General features: G+C 38.2%; 2 protein-coding genes across 7 annotated transcripts in view; one reads left to right on the forward strand and one right to left on the reverse strand.

Moving 5' to 3' along the window:
• The window catches only part of CMSS1 (cms1 ribosomal small subunit homolog), a 246,431-nt gene that overhangs the window by 59,167 nt on the left and 167,607 nt on the right, over positions 1 to 19,657 (forward strand). The gene's annotated exons all lie outside the window — the stretch shown is intronic.
• Positions 1 to 19,657, reverse strand: part of FILIP1L (filamin A interacting protein 1 like) — an 87,624-nt gene that overhangs the window by 57,327 nt on the left and 10,640 nt on the right. For all 5 annotated transcript variants that reach the window (XR_010650758.2, XM_065829331.2, XM_065829332.2 and 2 more), the window contains exon 3: positions 15,909 to 16,087. Coding sequence is in view for 4 of the 5 variants with exons in the window: in XM_065829331.2 (XP_065685403.2) it covers positions 15,909 to 16,087 (179 nt within the window). In the remaining variant the exon portion in view is untranslated. The remainder of the gene's footprint in view (positions 1 to 15,908; positions 16,088 to 19,657) is intronic.

Raw genomic sequence — 19,657 nt, forward strand, 5'->3', positions numbered from 1 at the left:
TTTCTTTTTTTTATTTTTCTAACCATGTGGGTTTAACACTGATTTCCTAAGCATTTTATCTTTTACTGCCAAGTGTATCCTTGTGAGAATTGACACAACTTCCACCATACATTGCATATCTGCTCATCATGTTCCACTTGCTCCAAACTCTGAGAGCAGAATGGGAGCTAGTGGGATTCTAGAAAATCCCTTGTTTCCTGATGTTTGTGGTGTTTTACTGTTTGGGTGGTGTGGGGGTAGTGGTTTGTGTGTGTTTTTTCATTTGCTGAATTTGTTTTCTTTGAAAGAGTGTTGGTTCCTCCTTAAGAACTAAAATGTGAAGTCTGACTTTGGAAACAGAAGTAGGATGGTAAGAAATCTGAATGGGCAGATGCAGTAGATGTGTAGTGGTTACACTGGGTCAGTGTTAGTGGTCAATACCTGCACACGAGGGTGAGGTACAAAAAAACGTGCCACACATCAGTGTGTTATAAAGGTAGACAGTTCAGTGAAGATTTGTCTTTCAGATTGCCTGTTCAAAGAGAGATTACAGGAAAGGAGTAGTGACCCTGAAGAAGTTACCTAAAGGTTAACACTTCTGAAGTGGGATTGACATCTCTCTTCAGTCAGTTGAGTTGAGCCATCGTGAGTACATTAGGTGCCTGCCTCGCAACAGTGGCATCCGAACAAGGTCACTTACTTTAGATAGCTCCATCTATAAGCTGAATCACACCTTTTATATCAAACAAGGAGCAAAGTTTACGTTTTGTTTCTGAACATAATTTACAGCTACAGGTTGAAAGCAGAGAGGGGAACATGAGCACTAGGAGAGCAAATTTTGTTCCGTGTTAAGTAAGCTTACTCAAACATAGGATAATATGCCTATTATGTGATAGTGCAAACAAAAATACTTGTTTTGGCTTCAAAAATAAATACTGTCTGCAGAGCTGATGACAAGAACCAAAAAGGAAATGAAATTGAATAATTTTAATACTAAGGACTGAAGTATCCAAGAACAGATAGATCAAGTAGAATAAACTTATTAAAAAAAAAACCAACACAACACACAGTGCTTTCATAGAAATGTCTGCTTAGTATATACTTTATGAACCATAGCTGTATGTTCTCTCTTATGTATTTTTCTTGAATGCAATGACAGTGAATAAGACTTGGGACCAATAATGACCTATGGTGTTGTGTCGTCGTTCCATTTTATGATTGAGGAAAGTGAGATGTTTGTGTTAAATAAGGAAGTGTAATGACTTCTTCAGTGTTATACAGCAAATCATTAGCTTTTCTATTTCTTACTGTAATTCTAACAGCTGAACAAACAAGATAAATTGCGAAGTTCCTTAAAGAATTTTCATAGAGGTCTGGATGCTACGAAAAAGTGGAGTGCTGTTCAGATGGTTCAGGATGTATTTTTTTCTGGGTTCATGGTTTCAGTGTCCTCTTGTATCGGGATCCAAGTACTCCTATGTCCTAATTCTTTAAGATATTTCAGTGTCTTAAACATTCTTCATATACATTTTACCCTATCGTATTTTGTGTGGATTCAACTGAAGAGGACTTGTGATATATTTTCTCTATCTTTTTTTAAAGATAAATGTAATTGAAGGTATTTTTAGTATTTTTCTTTTAAAAACAACCTCTCCCTCTCTTCTTGGAGGTAGAAGACCTTGGCTTTATTTGGAATAATTTTTAAAAGCCTATGAGCACAGCATCTTCATTCCCCTCTCCGTTATTGTTACGATCTGCTGCATGCCTGAATGCACTGGGAAGTCTGGCTGCAGTTCTCTAAGAGGGTGAAGGCTGCGTGCCTGAGCTCTTTTGAAATTATGAGCGTGTGTGCTAACACCTATTTCTTGAAAATCTGACTAAATATTTCATTATTGGTATTTTCAGAAGACTTATGTGTGGGTTCTTATCATCTTGTCCTTTGATTTTTAGAAAGAAGGAAAAAGTAGAAGATTGTGGTGTTCTACAGCTATGCAAATGTTCAGCTTTTGCAATAGCAAATCAAGATTCTGATTTTACTTCCTCATCTGCGTGAAATAAAGATAGGCAGCTGTCACCATAAGCTTTGTAAACACAGCATTATGTGCTGTGGAAAAAGGCTATTTGTGTAGTGAAACAAAATGAATTATGGAAGTTTGTTTCATGGCTGGATTTTTTTAGTGTCCAATAATTTGCAAGCTACTAGGCTTTATCCCCTGTTAGTATGAACAGAAAGCTTTTCTGCAATGTACTTTTACTGGGGTCAAACTGGACTCTTGCTTAATATCCTGAACACTAAAAGATACCAGGTTTCAAGAGCCCTGTAGGCATTTCATAATTTAGAGGTCTATGATTCTTTCTTGCATTTCATGTGAAATTAGCTGAGGGATGAGAAAATGGGATGATGGATAGGTGCACAGCCATAAGAAACACAAATAAAAATTGGCTTTTGTAAACATCTATTTCAAGCAATTGTAAGTAACTAGTCAGACCCTTGAGGTTTGTTTTTATGCCTGTCAAAATGCATTAAAAACATGCTCATACTGGGAAAGGGGTAAATGAACTGCTGTGAGCTCAGTCTTGCTTCAGTGCAGAGGCCAGGATTAACAGGAGGATAGAAGGGTGAAGCATTACACAGTTTAAGGATAAATGGGGAAGGAGAGCATACTTGGTACATGATTCTGGTTGAAGTAGTTCATGTTTGCCTGAGATATGTCAGTCCTCTTCTTTACTATAGGTTCTTTTAATTAGTTGGTGAATCAAACGAATTGGTCTTGAGTTCTGTTTGCATTATTCCTAGAATGTCTTTTAAAACCTGTGCTGCCTCCCATTTCTCTAGCTTTTTTAAGGGGAGAATTACCCACCAGCTAATAGTTCATCACTTCCTGCAAGTTCTTTTAGAACACTTAAATACATTTTAGTCCTGGTAAAGTACTAGTAAGCTTGTTGCTTTGTGTTGTACAAATTGGATCTAAAGCTTTTCCCATTATCAGTTCAACTTCATAGACTCTTTCTCCATAAAGAGAGTCTAATGTGAAAACTTTTGTGACTTTCCACACAGTGGAATCCAAACCTGTCAGGGAAAAAATACAAATGAAAAAGAACTAACATTGTGGCAGAACCAAATTAATTTTATGCCTCAGTGTTCAGAGGAGAGGGATGTCCAGAGCAATTTAGTATTCTCCACTTTGAGTAGCATGCAGACTTTCCGCATTTGATAGATGGATTTTAACATACTGGCATTTCTGTTTCTTGTATGTTATCCTTGTTTGCACTTATTTTCCCTTTTAAGATGTCTTAATATTTAAATACTTTTAATCTGTTGTTAAATTGCTTACTAGGCTTTGGGGAGAATATCTTTGTTGCTTTTGATTTGCCGATACACATTTACATGGGATCTGCATTGTCAATGTTTTTAAATTGTTTCTGTGGTGCAGTCAAGGGATTTACTCTTTTAGATCCTCTGTTTAATTATTTTCCATTAGTGTTATGTGTTTATCCCACTTAAAGCTAGATATCATGGGTTTTTATTTGGTTTTGGTTTTTTTCCTCTTCCCTCAAACAGGTTGAATTTGAGAACTTACTTATCTCTGGCTTTTCAGTATTTACAGTGTGGACTAGTTCGTGGCTCTAGTAGGAACAAAACCCACAACTTACTCATAATATTGAAATTTAGGATTAGATACTTAATAAAAAGTTTGAGTATTTAAGTTGCAATTCTCTGTTGTGCTCTGGTGTGATGTTTATCCGGCATGTAAAAATAACTGCGGATTCCCCTTATTTCTGTACTTTCTGTGTCTCATCGCTGTGTGGTGTCATTATTTTGAACTGATGGTCAGTAGTCTAGCATTTATATTATTATTTCTTTATATATATATATATGCTTCAGCTCACATAAAGTATTGATATGCTTTTACAGAGTTTAATACATTTCTCATATTTCACTCTCTCCACTTTTGTGCTTTCCTTTTTTTTTTTATTACAGCTGTACAGCTCCTACATCAGCATAAATAGTTCTCTCATTCTGATGTAAATACTTTATCAATAGCATAATTATATTCCTCTGAACATTTTCTTGTCACACCCTTTGAGAAGCACATTCTGTCTCTGTCCACGTTTAAAACTAGATGATCTAGTTTTTGTGTTGGATGCTTGGCCTTGCATTTGTGTAGGAGCCCTCGCACCCTTGTTCTCCTTTTTGTTTTTTGAACTCTGCTTGGCTGAAATGCTGTTTGGTTAGACAGAGCTTTGCTATTTCCTGCCAAACCTCATTAAATAGTTTAATGCTTTATTTCCAAGAATACAGAGTTTTAATGATTGTGTCTGTAATTGATGTGTCATCCTCAATATTCATGCCTTTGCACCTGCCAACTTTCTGCTAAGTTTGAACACCCTTCATCTTAATTTTAAACTTAAATACCAGCAGCTGATTTTTGGTTTTTTTGAGGCAGAATTTGTGCATCCTATTCCACAAGTCCTTCCGCAGTCTAATAAAACTGAAACCTTTGTTCCTGCGTCATTTTCTCAACTACTTACTGAAACGCTGCTTTACCGCCTGAACATGTGCTTTGGTATTAGGACCGTTTCAAAGATGTAGCCATGGAGACAGTTGGTAGTCAGGTCGCTAAAATGCTAATTTTGTCTCCCAGCACTTTGCAAATTCCTTTACATGTTGTTATTTTTATCGTGAATGACTCCTTCTCAGTTTTCTTCAAGTAATACTCTGGATGCCTTCTGGGTGTCATAAAACTAACTATCTTTGCATTTTAGTAATCAGAATACCCCAGGGCAAGATTGTGTGTACCATTTTGAGACTCAGCTCTTTGCATACGTAAGCATTAAACTACACACTTGAATTAAATGCTGCCAGTGAAATCTGAAATGATATGAAATTAGCTTAGTTTTAAGATTGGTTACAGACAAGAAATTTAGACCAGACTAATAGTAACATTTGATAATGCTTATAAGCATGTATGGAAAACAGCCGAACATATAATTTGTGTAAAATACAGGTTTTCTAGTAAAAACTCTGTTGTTTGGGATGCCTTCTTTTCTTTCTGTGCATCTGCAATTAATACAGAGCTAAAGAAGACAGGAATTCATAGAGGTCAGGATCTTGAATTTGTAAGGTACATTCCTTTAATAAAACTCTGAGTTCACCGTACTGTTGGATGTTCACTATTGCAAGAAATGATGCTTTCCAAAATGGTATTTTAGATCTCCTTACCCTTTCGTAAACTGAGGGCTTAGGAAGCTAAGTCAGCTCAGTATTTGTGCTTTTCTATAGGTTCACTACTTTACGTTTCAACCATCTTCTATTTCTGGGCCAAATACTATAGTCAGGGAGACCTGAAGTGCATAGAGATTGTAACAATAATATTCACTGTCTTTTCAGGGGAGTTGAATTGTATAAACTCTGGGTTTATTCATGGCTTCTTCAGTCACAGCTACAGTGTTAGCTGTTATATTATGTTCAGAGACCATGAGAAAACTGGGTTCTGAACTAAAGATGATCTGTATAGGGCTGATACTTCAATAGGAGTTGTGAATGACTAGCAATTAATAACAGATTTATGGATGTGGTGCTATAATACAATGGTGAAGCTTTGGTGAACATGTTTGCAAGGTCCTTTGAGTTTTAATGTAGTGGTTTTTTATGAAGTTTTTTATAATCTATAGGTTTTTATTGACTATATGTAAATCTATTTTCCCAGGATTTTGAAGGTTTATAGAAAATTTAAAGAGATACAAAAAGTGAAGTAACTTTATCCAGTGAGTGCGTTTATCCAAATACGTTACCAAACTTCTCAATTTCCTTTTTAGAAGGCCAGTTAGGGACAGACTGACTCATTCTCCTGTCTGACAGAATGCAAAGACATCCAGAGTTTAGCTGGCAAGAATATTTAGAAAAAGGGGAGACTTTTAAGATTTCAGGGAGTGTGTCTTGCTTCTCAGTTCCCCAGTTGGATGCAAGATAAAATTTGCAAATGAGAAACATGCAAAATCTTGTCTAAACATCTGAATAAACGATGTCCCAGTTTCCTGATGACTTAAATGCAAATCGTATGATCTGAACATTCCTAAAAGTCTTCTTAATAGTCATAAATTTATACGTCAGAATAAGGTTTACAGTGCTAAGAATTTTCTGATAACCCTAAAATTCTTAGCATATAAATCAAATTGAAGGGAGCAGAGGATGTACAGTCTCTATTTCTGCTAGGTTTTCTTTCCTTTTCCACAGGATTGTCTGTTTCGTTCATGTTTTTTCCCCGGGTTATGAGGAGGAAGTAGGCTAGCATAACATGTAAGGAAGTGCAAGTGAGATGGTAACAATTATGCCTGACTAAAATGGAAGTATAGTTCAAGAAAACCACTTTTTTGTTACCTGTACCCTGATAATGTCTGTGGGGCACGTATCTTTCCCTGTGGCTTGAAGATCCTGTGGATCAAAGTGCTGAGGCTAAGGAATTTCCCAGTAGTGTGTAAGAGGTGAGACTCTGGTTTTGAAAGTAAAGAGCTCTGTTAAGGTCGCAGTTTTTGAATCAGCTGTCATAATTTCAAGCAAAATGTGTGACTTGAAAGGTATTGGCAAGGAAGTAAATACGGCATTGTTCCAAAGAGCAGATGTAGAGATTTTTATTTTCTTTTTCTTTCTTTTTTGCAATTCTATAACCTGATGCTGTCTCTGCTGAAGCTACTAGGGGTATCTTAGGCAGAGAATGAGAGCAGACCTGTGCAAGGCATATCTCGTCAAGCTCATATGCACATTTGAAAACAACCATGGCTCTGGTTTCAGTGAGTTTCCCTTCCCCAACACTCTTGGCAAAGGTAGAGTCTGGGAGAACGTATCTGATGCTAGGCCAAATTTAGTAGACATAAATCAATCGGCTCCCTGGGTATTTTCAATGTTATTGTCCCTTTGGCACTTTTAATTTCCTGTTTTTTGGGGGGGAATAAAACTTTTCTATGGCAAAATACTGCCCCTTCCCTGCCCACCCCCCATCAGTAACCTTACTACAATGATTCCATCACAACTGTTGGTTTTGTGTTGGTTTTTTTTTCTGTTTGAAAATTAATGTTGCCAATGATCAATTGGTGGTTCGAGAGCCTCTAGTGCTGGAGCCATCTGTTGTCAGTCTGTTTGTACAAGCTCTGGCTTTTACCAATCGTGTTCTCCAGCACAAACTTTTCTGTAGAAGGGTGAAGGGACTGATTAAGTCTCTCTGCCTGCTCAGTTTTGGAGTTCCTTCAAAACATAGCTCACAGGGGCCATTGTGTCAGGTTTTTATCCCAAGGGGTGCGCAGTCAAGGCCTGAGGCAGGAGGGGAGCAGGCAGTTCTCTTTTCGGAATTGTCCCTAAGCAGCAGACCTTGCTGCAGCCCACTCAGACTCTCGTCTTAGGGTTTTGTCTGCTACGGATCTCAGCCAGGTCTGTGTCTGTGGCCAAAATGGTTGCCTTAGGGTTCTTTTTTAGTCTTAGCCAAGTATATAAAAATCTTTCAATAGAGTAACAATCCTATCAGGAAGGACTATACTGAGTTGTTAAAGAGAATGAATTATTGAATTAATAGAAAAGTAAAATTAGGAAAATGCAGCTTTCATAGAAGTTCTACAAGGCTTGAGACCTTTCTGTATTTTGGACATTTGAAATGAGAAGCAAAATTGTTGGCAGCATGTTTGGAGAACAATCGTCTGTTGCCAGAGATGAGACTGGATGATCTAATGGTTTTTCTTGTATCTACTTCCTATTACTCCCATTTCCTACTCTGACCCATCTACCTGTCCTGTCCCCTGGCATATAGGATTCTGAAACAGAAATTTTAAAAATGGAAGATCGTATGTCCCTCCTGACCTGTTAGTTTATTTCTGAATTAAAACATATTCTGTGACGCTTTTTCTTTTTTTTTCAATCTTCATTGCAGAAAGTTTCAAATATTGACCATACTTTGAGAAAGTGTTCACACTTTCAGTCTTCAGCCATTAAATAGGTTATGTGTTCCCTTGTCCACGTATGTGGTGTTTTCCTGAAAGGTTATACAGTGTGCATTTCAGGCTCCAGAAACAACAACAACAACAAAATAAAAATTATCATGTAAGAAGATTTTTGTGTTTATTTTCAACAGTGTTTTCTAGTAATCTCTGTTCTCAACAGATTTAGTGCTACTGATTTTTTTGTTTGTTTATTGTCTTTAAAATTGCTGTCTTAGTGCAGAGACTGAGGCTGTGATATTTTAATTAAACTGTTTCAGTCTCCCATGCGTGTTTCTTTCCTCTGTGTATGCAATGCTCAGAGACACTTGTAACTGGGCATAAATGCATTGAAGCTCATAGTAATGCCATGGGAAACCTGGTTCTGAGTGTAGACCACAGGTCTTGGTAACTGACGTGTGACCTGTACTCATAGTTCTCATGACCATTTTCTTCTTGCCTGTTAAGATATGAAACTAATTATAGCACATATAAGTCACTTAATTTTTTCTGCCATGAGAAAGATCTTAACTTCATTGAGACTTCTCCTCCTCCACGCTTGAAGAGGGGTATACCTTTTCCCATAGCAGGGGTTTGTTCTGGAAACTTACAATGATGTCAAACTTTCTATCTCAGAGAACAATTTATAGATCTGTCTCTCTGTCTGATGTTTTGTGTTTTCTTTTCAAACTGCAGTTACAAAATCCTGTGCCAATTTCTCCCTCTCTCACAGCCCCACCCTGCGATGAATCAGAAGTGCACCGTGCCTTTTTTTGGTCACAGGTCTTGGTGCAGTCATCCACTCCTATTGTTGCTGATGATTAGGCTAGTTATGCTGCACTGCACATGGAGCCATGCACTCAGTCTTATTTGGAAATGTAAATTGGTGACTAGAGCGAGTGCCCCATTACTGAGGGCAGCGCCTCAGCATGAGCATATTTGGCCAGTGCTTCATCGTCCACACCGGTCACTGGTGAGGTTCCAGAATACATGGAGTTGGTGTTGATTTACAAAAGCCATAATTATTCTGAGACTTGCCAGCTTAGAAAGATCATCTTTCCCTTTGAGCCCTGACACTACGGTTCAAAGTGCTGACCAGAGCTACCACCAGGGTGATTTTCCATGGTCATCCCTTTCAGGAGAATTTATGCCCTTTTGTAGGGAGGGCACATGGCAAGAACTGTCACTTTCCTCCCTCCTGAGGGGAGAGAGGGTGGCAATGTAGGGGAACATCGTTTGACTAAGGTTTGTCATTGTGTCCTCCCCAGCCTCAAAGTACACAATGATGGTGTCGGCTGGTAACCTTGACAGTGTGCCTGAAGCAGCGAACAGACACCTTACGTGCTCAGAATTTATAGAAATTAAATATAAGCCTCACTTCTCTCGGTCATTCCACCAATGTCAGTGGAGTTGCATGAGAAATGGTTATCGCTTAGACGTTGCATCTGCTTGCTGGTCACAGTAGGTAGAATAATTTAGAATTGTACCATAGATCTAGAGAATTTGTCAATTGTGCTAACACAGAGTTGAAAGCCCTATTTCTATTTGTATTTATTCTTAATCTTTGCTTTGAATAAACGTAATGTGACCTGATTTAAGAGGTTTGAGTTTTTTAATCCCTTTGTCAACCTGGGTTTTATTAATTTATTTGCTCTAAGAGAAAGTATTCTAACGTTTCATCATGCACAGAAACTGTTGTAGAAATCTTTGAATCTTTGGGTTTTGACAGGCGTTTGATTTCACAACATCTGTTCAAAGTTATGTAGTGCAATGGTACATAGTTTTTCACGTACGAGCATGAGGTAATTAATCTGTGTACATCACTTCCTTGAGTTTGTCTTCGTGCTTCAGTGGTATTGTTAGTGAGACTGTCCCATTGGGGTGTAATGCAGAATAAGAAGGCTAATGTTTTGCTTGTGGTGGGTCTCATTCACCTACAGAACACTAGATACCCATGAAAAAGGTCAAATGTACAGAGATCTGGCATCCATTTCACAACTTGCAAGACATAGTCTCAGGCGTATGTAATATATATAGCTCATTGCCAGAAAGCTAAAAGGAAATGATTGCATTTGAGTACAATGCAATCTACAACAATAGTTCAGTGTGCATGAAATTAAAAACTGCTGGTAACACATGTAGCATAAATAGGTCGACAGTGTTTATTTTTACTGAAGCTTTCTATAGAGATAAGATCCTGCCTCTTGTAATATTTAATTGGCTTCATTAAGAAAAACAGCAAATATTAATTATACCAACTGTTACAGAATATTGAATTTTCCAGAGCTGGGCACACAATGTATTGTAATTCCAGTGTGTGATTGTGTCAGAATTAAAGTACAGCAGTGTTACGCTGACAACATACTAACACACTTCACCTTTTAGCAGAGGTGGTTCCTTTTCTCCTTGATGCCCTGTCTCAGTTTTCAAGCATTGCTCACTTGACCTACTGTGTGGGGTAATTACTTTTCTCTGACAACTGAAAACAAAATAGCAATAAACCGCTTAACCTAGAGTGCTCAGTTTTATGAGATCATGTTTTGTACCTATTCAATACCTGAATAATGTCACAACATATTGTTTAATTTTGACACGTTTTTAGTGTGGTATTTAGTCCAGGTATTGAGATTGCATGAGAAGGTAAGAACGTACTGTGAAGGTACACAGAAGGAAGTAATGTAGCCTTAATGCAGTAATTACAGTGAAGATGTATAGAGGGGTGAAATAGCTAGTGTAGTTATTTGGGTGGACAGAAAGATATGTTTGGTTAATTTGTGTAGAAGTTTTTTGTTGTTGTTGCATGTGGGGTTTTTTGCATGTGTGATGGGTTTTTTAAATGATGATTATTTTTTGTAATTTTCTTGAAGGTGCTATGAAGAAGAATTTGTGAGAGTTAAATGCAGAAAGTATTACAGGCTGAGTGACAAGCAGTATGACTTTATTGACCCAGTTTTAAGAACTGAGGTATTAGAGAATCTTAAGGAGGAAGCCAAGGGCAAGGAGATAAAAGACTGAGTTCCCTTCTAGTCTCATGGAGCTTGGGATTGTGGCAGGTTGCTGACAAATGGTGACATTGATTGTTGTGGTGGTGGTTTGAGTAGACTTGAGTCATCAGCATAGAGATGCTAGCTGGCTTTGAGTTTCTCTGAGGAGGAGCACAGAGAGTGAAAGGATAAAGAGAAGACATAAAGAATAGAACCTGTGGGGTCCTATGGACAGAGCAGAGGTGGACAATGAGAAGTTTCCAACTCAGACTACACGGTGGAAACACTTAGAGAAAGGAGTCCAGCTGGAGTCACAGAAACTCTGTGTGGGTAAGATGGCAAGGAAATGCCGAAAGCTCATTTATGTCCAAGGCAGCCAAAAGATCAGAGACAGTGAAGATGGATTAGCTTCAGAGGGTTGCCAGAAGGGAAGTTACTGAGCCTTTAATGAGAGCAGCTTCAGTTGAACGTGGAGCAGAAGCCAGACCAGAATGATGCCTACAGTGAAACGGAGGAAAAGGGTGTCCTGGTGAGGACGACAAAGACTGCATTAGGAGTCCAGGCAGCCAGCAGAATCACTGTCCCTTGGACGTCTTCAACAGTCAGCTGGACTGGGGTCTGAGCAACCTGATCTGACTGAAGGTGGCCATGCACTCAGCAGGTTGTGCTGAAGACCTCCAGAGATCTCTTCTGGCCTATAGCACTCAACAGGACATCATGTTAATAACAGACCTTGAGGAGGGCAGCAGTTGGAGCAACAAGCACAGCATTTTATAGTGTTTTGTTAGATGAGAAAGGCTACAGTTGTGAGATTTTTTCAGGTTAGGTTCCATTTTTTTATACTTGATGAATGTAGACTCCTCAGATGGGTATAGTAATAACTCTTAATTCTGAAAATGCCCTGTACCAGAAAAACATGTCTGATACAGTGGAATAGAGTTTGGTTGGCTGGCTTAGGTTTTTTTACTTGCTTAGAGCATAAGCAGTAAGTTTATTTTTAGGAAATGTTAGGATTATCTTATATGTAAACAATTGTGTTTTCTTCTGGTTTTGAGTACTTTCTCTGACCTTTGTGAGTGTGAATTCAGAGCTAAAACACAAACTTATGAGGGCTTTCCTCCCTGTAGGAAAAAAAAAATTCTCATCCTAATACATGATCCTTAAACTAAACATCTTATCAATTGCTGCTATGGGGACTTTTCTTCCTTTCCTTCAATTTAACCCTTACACCTCAAGGTAACTGTGACTGATTTCTTCCACTCATACCTTCATTTCCTTTCAGTATTCAGAAAATGGGGAATAGCTATGCTCATGTAATATATAAAACTTCTTGAGTTTTGCAGAGGAAAAGGTCTGTATAAGTGCTAATCATTTTACTATTTTACTCTTTTGACTCTGTGTGTTTGTGTGTGCAATGGAGAGTAATATGTAAACATGTAAATACTTGTGTGCATATGGCTTGTTTTCAAACTGGGAGCAGCATATGTGGAAAATATTCTAGTTTCATATTCTAGCTTTTTAAAATGTTTTCTAAAATAACAGCTTTTATTATTTAGCTTTACTAGAAAACTATGGGAATAAATATACTTACACAACTAGGTATATCCTCAAGGAAGATATAGTGGAATCTGCATTTGAAGTAAGTATTCTTCCTAGTCCTCAATCCTGCCTTTCATCCCTTAACCCCATGAAATACAATAGCTTCTGAAGAAGCTCATTAGCTTTTGTGCTATGGTTCTTCAGGTGCACCTAGTAGTCTCTGTATCTAACTTCTGGAGTTATTTTATGTTCCTGTGGGTTTGAGTGCTGCTATTTCTTTAGATTCCAGCAATACAATAAAATTCTCCCTTCTGGATTCTAGTAGACTTGGTCTAGTACACTACTATGCTCATGTAGTTTGTGTTCCTCTCTGATCTGCACAAAGAGCACAATTAATGTTGAAGTGCAGGGGAGACCTATCATTGCCCATTGGCCTTCTTTTCTCCACAAAAACATCTGTAATCTGATAGGGGTTTGTCGGTGGCTTCCTGCTTCAAAAGTGCATATGACTGAAGATGAATAAATGTAATGACAGCAGCATGATTTTACCATTCTTTTACTGCTAAATGTCTGTTGCTAAGCACTGAGGCTTTTCAGTTTGAAAGATGAATCTTTGTCTCAACTACAGCAAGACTACAGATTATTAGTTTTGGTTGACAACAAGAAAAAAGCTTGAAAGGGCTAAAGGGTTAATGTTAAATGCTAATCCAGTTCTTACATCTAGAAAGCTGTCACTAGTCCTGTCGAACAGCTCAAACACCCAAATCTGACAATGTACAATTGCTGATGCCAATCTTAGTCTTGTTGTCTTGCTATGAAGTCAAAGGGTTCTTGAATGATTCGGATGAAGGCTTTTTGCTGAGTCAGTGAAGACTGCTAATATTTTGCGTGAGAAATGTCATGTATGGAGGGAGTGAGATGGCAGAAAGGCCCTAGAGATGGAGGCTTGCCTAGTTTTTTGTAAAACATGATCATCTGATAAATGAGTTTATCACTAAAATTTGCGTTTAAGAATTCTTTACTTCCTGAGTACATATATCCTTCTTATTTTAAAATATATTCAGTCTCATATGTAAGAGTGGAAGCTGACTCATAGTTTCTTTAAGTAGTTTTCAGTGCTTCAGCATCTAGGTTTTTTTCATTTTGATCAAATAATCACATATTATTCATTTATGTTGTTTTGCTTGTATGCATTCTATACTCCTCAAGGATATGTGTAGCATATACTGTAACCTTGCTCTTTGATAAAAGCAGGACACTTTTTTAACTAGTTGAATGAAAGTTCAGGATTTTGCTTTGAAACTTAAATACCGTTAGGAATGTTAGGTACCCTTCCACACTTAAAAGAGAATACTGCTTCTGGCTGAAAAAAGAAGAAAGGTCATTGATGAACACTTAAAGCTTTTCTGAATATTTTTTTTTTTAATTGAATGGGGGATGATGCTTTATGTATGAAACTTTTCATGGAGTTCTACTTATTCTTAATCCAAATGCAAAATTCACATCCTGAAAATACATAAATTAGACTAAGGTTTTTAGGTTTTTGAAATGAAAGAAAAGGTCACTTTGTTGCATATGGGTGTGTTTTCCGAATGTCACGTTGGGTAGACTAATGTAGAAAGAACTGTGCCTTAACTTGCTGAGCTTTTATTTATTTTTTCTTTTTTTCCCCTTTTTTTTTCCTTTTTTTTTTTTTTTTTTTTGTTATGGCAGGCAATTGCGTGGGGATCTTGATGGCGACATAACTTGGCAAACATTTTGGAGTCAGCTCAACATGTGACATCACACCCCCTTAAGGTTTTCCACATAAAATACGTCCTCCAAAGAAAATACTAAAATTGAGACTTGTTCTGAAATCTATTATTATATCCTCTAAGGTCTCATTAGGCACCTCAGTATTTCCCCCCTGCCTCCTTTTTCCAGGCAGATAGACTAAATGTTGCAGATAATGGTGGTAAATGTTTTATAGTCATGGGGGGAATATAGAGGGGGGGGGGTCTGGGAAGAGAGTTTTAATCCCATGTCTACCCCGTGTGCACAAGGAAAAAAAAAAAGAAAGTACAAGGACTCTGTCTTTCCTTCTGTGCAGCTTTTCACATTGTGTGAGGACGTATCTGATCTAACATTTTACCACTTCTATCGACTGTAGTAGTTTAGCTGTGTCTCCAAGAGATAGGTGTCTCACAGCTTTTGAGAAAAAGACAACAGAGATGAAAACTTCCATTAATCTCAGGTTTTGGTTCCTGATAAGATGATGTTTCAGAAAAACAGTTTAGAGGAAAAAAGTCAGTTCTATGCCCTGTGGGGAGACTTTGGATGTGCTTTTCTGTGTGTACCAGTGCTTGCCTGCATCTGTATACAGTTCTCTGAGAAGCAAAGGTTTGGGTTTTTTTCCCCAGCTGCTTTAATTGCAATCCATAACTATGGCTGTGTACTTGGTGGGAAGCATATGTGCTATCTTTGATAGACCTGCAGGAGAGAGGTGTAGCGCGAAGGGTGAACGCTGCCAAAATACATGGAACATGATGTTACACAGGGAAAGCAGAGGAAGAATTATCTATGCATAATGTGAGTTTAGAACAGGCTTGACATTCTCACACCCAAACATTTCCATCTGGAAGCTGTTCCTAAGCTAAAGGAAACAGAAACAATATTCTCCTATCTTCTGGAGTAGCTATCCAGGGAGTAGGAAATGTTCTTTGATATTTCTTTTTTTCCTTAGGATGCACTTAGTTTTACTGCAGATTCAGAGAAAGCACAGTTTGATGTGGCTTTTTAAAAGACAGTAAAAAACATTAAATTCTTCTTAATCCTTCTTCTGAGAATAGGTATCGAAATCCTCACACTGCTTAAACAAACTGTGTCGCTTTTAGGTTACACTTAAAAATAAAATTGGATTTATGTTTTTTGTGCCAATCCCGATAGGAGAACTTTATGGCGTTCTTATTTTCAGAGCTTTCTGTAATTTATCCTCTGCCTTTGCTGCTTCTTTCTGTATTTCTGTCATCTGTCCAAACATCTACTCTTCCTTGTGTCTTTTTGTTCTGCCATAAAAGGCTTCATGCCTGATTTCATGTTGTTACTTACATACTATAGCGTACAAAGTATCTTAAATGTGCTGAAAGGTTCAGCTGCTTCATGTTGGTTGTAACTTTACACATTTACATATCTCCGTGTATTCTCTGTAGCGTAACATGCCTGTCATCCTACCACAGTGCTGAAGAATCTGACAACCATTTACCTATCTTACCTGCTGATGGAGAAGTAGACACTACTGTTATTTAGGAGTAGTTAGGCATGTTTTCACAGCCGAACTCTCAAAATACAACTCTGCAAATATTTCTGGGTTTTAGTGGATACAGAATAAGAAGGTGGACAAATCACTAGAGGTAACGTTAAACGGTAGGCATTTCTTAGTACTATGGCAAGAGGTAACCTTACCTTTCACATTCTTGTTCCAGTAAGTTTGTAAACTCATCACTTTTTTCCATGTATTTGCTGTGCTTCCTCTTCTCTTCTTCTAGTTCATACAGTGTCTGTCTGTGTGATTTTTCTACCATTAGAAGTTGCTCCAGCATTCGTCTGTGAGTTTCTTTCTGTTTCTCTACAACTTTATCAAGCTACAAAAAAAGCAAAAACTCCTCAAGTCTTCTGAAACTCTTACTTGCTCAAGCTTTCATTAATGAAAGATTTTAAGAGAGGGTTAATAATATAAAATGCATTTAATAGCCTAATGGCCAGGTCCTTTGATATCTGTTTGGAAGAGGTTATTTAGTTCTGTCAGTCTAGTTCTGACAAATTAGAACAATAAGTTAAGGTTTTGCATGGCCCTTAGTCACCTTCTGTTCCTCCTCCTGCCATGACTGATCCTGAACAGCTACTAATTAACAGTTACTGTTCCCAGGGCTGTGCTTTTCTGGTTGATCATTGTGGTAGAGAAACAGATGTCTTGGCAGAAGCAGCCTTTGCTTCACACAGAAGTAGCCTGACTTTTGGTTGAATCGGAGTAGCTGCTTCATTGGTAGCTGTACAGGAAACAAGAGCATTGGATTGTCTTTGTGAGGTAGACAGGTAGATCAAAAAGCAGTTTTCCCCCATTTTCATAATAAATGTGTGATACAAGCAAGAGTGGAAAACAATCCTGTCTCCCATGCTTACTCTGAGCATGGTTCTGGGTTTGTGGAATAACCAAGTGCTAAATTTTGAAATGGTTGGAAGTATTTTTATTTAATAGTGGCATTTCCTGTTTTGTTCCTCAATTTTCACATTATAAAGGAGTTTGTCTTGCAGATGGCACCTTTATAGCACAGTTGGAACATCAAATTCCCTTCCCAAGGGATTTCTACTGAGCTTCTAAATATTATTATATTTATAATAATTATAACATTATATTCGAAATATATATATATAATATTTAATGTAAATAATCTATCTTAAGTTTTGGTAATAATTTTCAGTTTTTCTAAACCACAGAGGTATTGGCACTGAAATTATGCTCTTAAACAAAATGATTTCCACGAACTGAAAGAAAATTATCATTCTGAAAATTCTCTTATAATTTTCAATTGGGTAAGTGACCGAGTTATGCAAGTGCGCGTGTATAAAACCAGAAAGGATTTTCCTCCTTAGGCATTTTCTATCTAGCTGAAGTTTGAGGAGCGCTCACTGGAGGCCATCTAAAGACTTGGGAAGAGTCTGTATCTGTGAGAATATCTGTTCCCTGCTGGTTCCCCTTCCCCTGCCAAAGACTCCCTCCCTCATCAGGTCAACACAGGAATCCTTGTCTCCTTTTTGTAAAAGAGAAATTTCAAGCTTGAACCCAGTAGGTCCTTTTAACCACAGTCTATTCTAGTAGACCAAGCTGCTTTACAGTGCTTCACTCTATTAATAGGAAAGAATTCACAAATGGGCATTGTGGGAAGCAAGGCTGGTTCTGGTTGTCCAACGTTTCCCCCACAAGGAATTTCATGTTCCACAAGAAACACTGGGGCTTCAGATTCTTAGGGCCACTGCTTATTTTGGACAATTTAATTCCAAGGAGTATGATTAATTATCTTTTCCTCATGTTTATTCACAGTTTAGCTGATAGAAGCGATGACAGGAAGAGCTGGAATGCCTAAACATGAGTTTCTTGAATGAGTGAGAATATCCTCAGTATCACCGTGGGCTTCTGAGTCTCCCCCAGCTTACCTCAGCTTCTTTTTAGGCTTTATATATTATCTTATGTTTCTCCTAAATAATTGTTAACTTTTTTGGTAACACTGCAATGAATAAGGAAAAAGTATTGACAAGACTTTGAAAGATAGTTTGAGTCCAAAATATTCCAACAGAAATGTAGACCATTTTGAAAATGGCGTGTTCTTTCTGCTTGTGACGTTACAGAGCATCTTTTCTGTTGCGACATAGCTGAACTCCTTTCATACATGATCAAAAAATGTAAAGAAACCTATGACTGTCCTATTTGGCTGTTTTGTGGTGCTCTTACAAGAAGTTGTTATTTTTTTTTTCTTCTTCGCACATGATTTCCATGCTTTCACACCAGAAAGGTCAATGCTTTATGGAATCATGATCCAAAAGTAGAACCTCTCTAGGGAAAACTTTTCATACCTAAACCCTTGCATATGGAAGCTTTCTCAGTAAGCAAGTGCTGTCTTATACAGTAATCTCTTGGCTGTGTTTTCTATATCTTTTACGGAGGTTGAAAACTGAATTGCCTTATAAGGTTAAAGAAAACTGGCCGTTTTTAATTTCTCCACACTCTCCCTTCTTCCACTAGAAGTGGAAATTTCAAAATTTAAAGTCTTTTGTTCAGCTACTAGCTTACCAGAATGAGAGAACTGTCAGTGTGTTTTATCAACCTTCCTCCCCCTCCAAGATTTCAGAGGGTTCTTTGGAACAGCTGTTGCATAGATGCTTGAAGCACCATCACCTGAGTTTGTGATCCTTGCTGTCAGGTGAATATGTGCTGTTCTCAGAAAGCAACCTGCCTTTTGTTTTTGCACAAAGTTCTGATGCAATGCTGTTTACAACTATGGCCCTGTCTTACTCAATGTGAACTGGGTGTCAGCCTTGCAGGATAGTGCTTGCTGGTCTCAGTCGCCAGTGCGAGGTCAGGTGGGAATGAAGGCAAAGGTGTGAACTGTTGATTTATTTTGGCAGGCAGTCTGCATGGATGGGGTTAAGAATGTAAAGTGATATATTTTTGTGGATTGCACCACTGTTACAAAACTGTATGTAGGAACCTGAGGGGATGTGTAAATTGCTGGCGTAAGAAAACACTGAAATTTCTGGCTACAAGCTGATCATAAATCAAATTATTCCTGTTTCCAAACATATAAATGCTTGATGGAGATGAGGGTTAGTTGTCTACACAAACACCATTAACCAAATAGAAAATAGTTCTGCCTCTGCACTGTTGGGTGTGAAGAGTGTTGGACCTGCCAGCAGTGTTTTATGGGTTCAGTACATTTTATTTGCTCTGGAGTAAATTTTGAATGGCTATGAGAGGTTAATTCAAGTGATAATCCAAGCAGCAAGAATGCAACAAGAAAGGTAGTAACTCCAGGTTTTTGTTTTGCAGTTCTCGGTGAGCAATGCCAGTGCCTTTCATTTTGCAGTTGTGCTTTTGTCAGCATTGAGAGTAGCAGTTAGGATTACAAACTGGTAGTTGGAAGGGGAGAGGTGTGCATTCAAGGCAGGGAGGGGTAACAAGGAGTTTGAAAATGGGTAAAAGAAGTGTAGTGTCATGGGGAGACCTGCTTACTTGAAAGGGTAAGAGACACAAGTAAATAAGCTGCTGCATTAAAGCTGTTCTCATGTTGCACTTTTCTTCTGTCGCTCAGATTAGAAGATGCATTTAGGTTTTCTTGTCAAGAATGCTGTCATATCAGTTCTACCTTGAGCATTTACACCTGGTGTGTGGCTGTTGTGGCTTGGGACAAGGTGGAGAGTGAGAGCTTGGGGTTCCACTTGAGGGAGAAGGGAAGAGATGCTGGGCCTGTGGCCTGGTACAGGTGAGTGATAAAAAAATTGGAGAGGCAGAAGATCCTACATTGCTATTAATGCAGGTGCTTGAGATCTGCATGTAAGCTGCAAAATGGGTATGGGCGTTTGAGCATGTGGCGCTCGTGGGTGCTACTGTGCGGCATGTCTCTCCCTCCTTGCAGGACCAAGCAGAGCAGAGGCTGGCA

This window comes from Patagioenas fasciata, chromosome 1 (assembly GCF_037038585.1).
Source record: "Patagioenas fasciata isolate bPatFas1 chromosome 1, bPatFas1.hap1, whole genome shotgun sequence".
NCBI classification, from domain to species: domain Eukaryota; kingdom Metazoa; phylum Chordata; class Aves; order Columbiformes; family Columbidae; genus Patagioenas; species Patagioenas fasciata.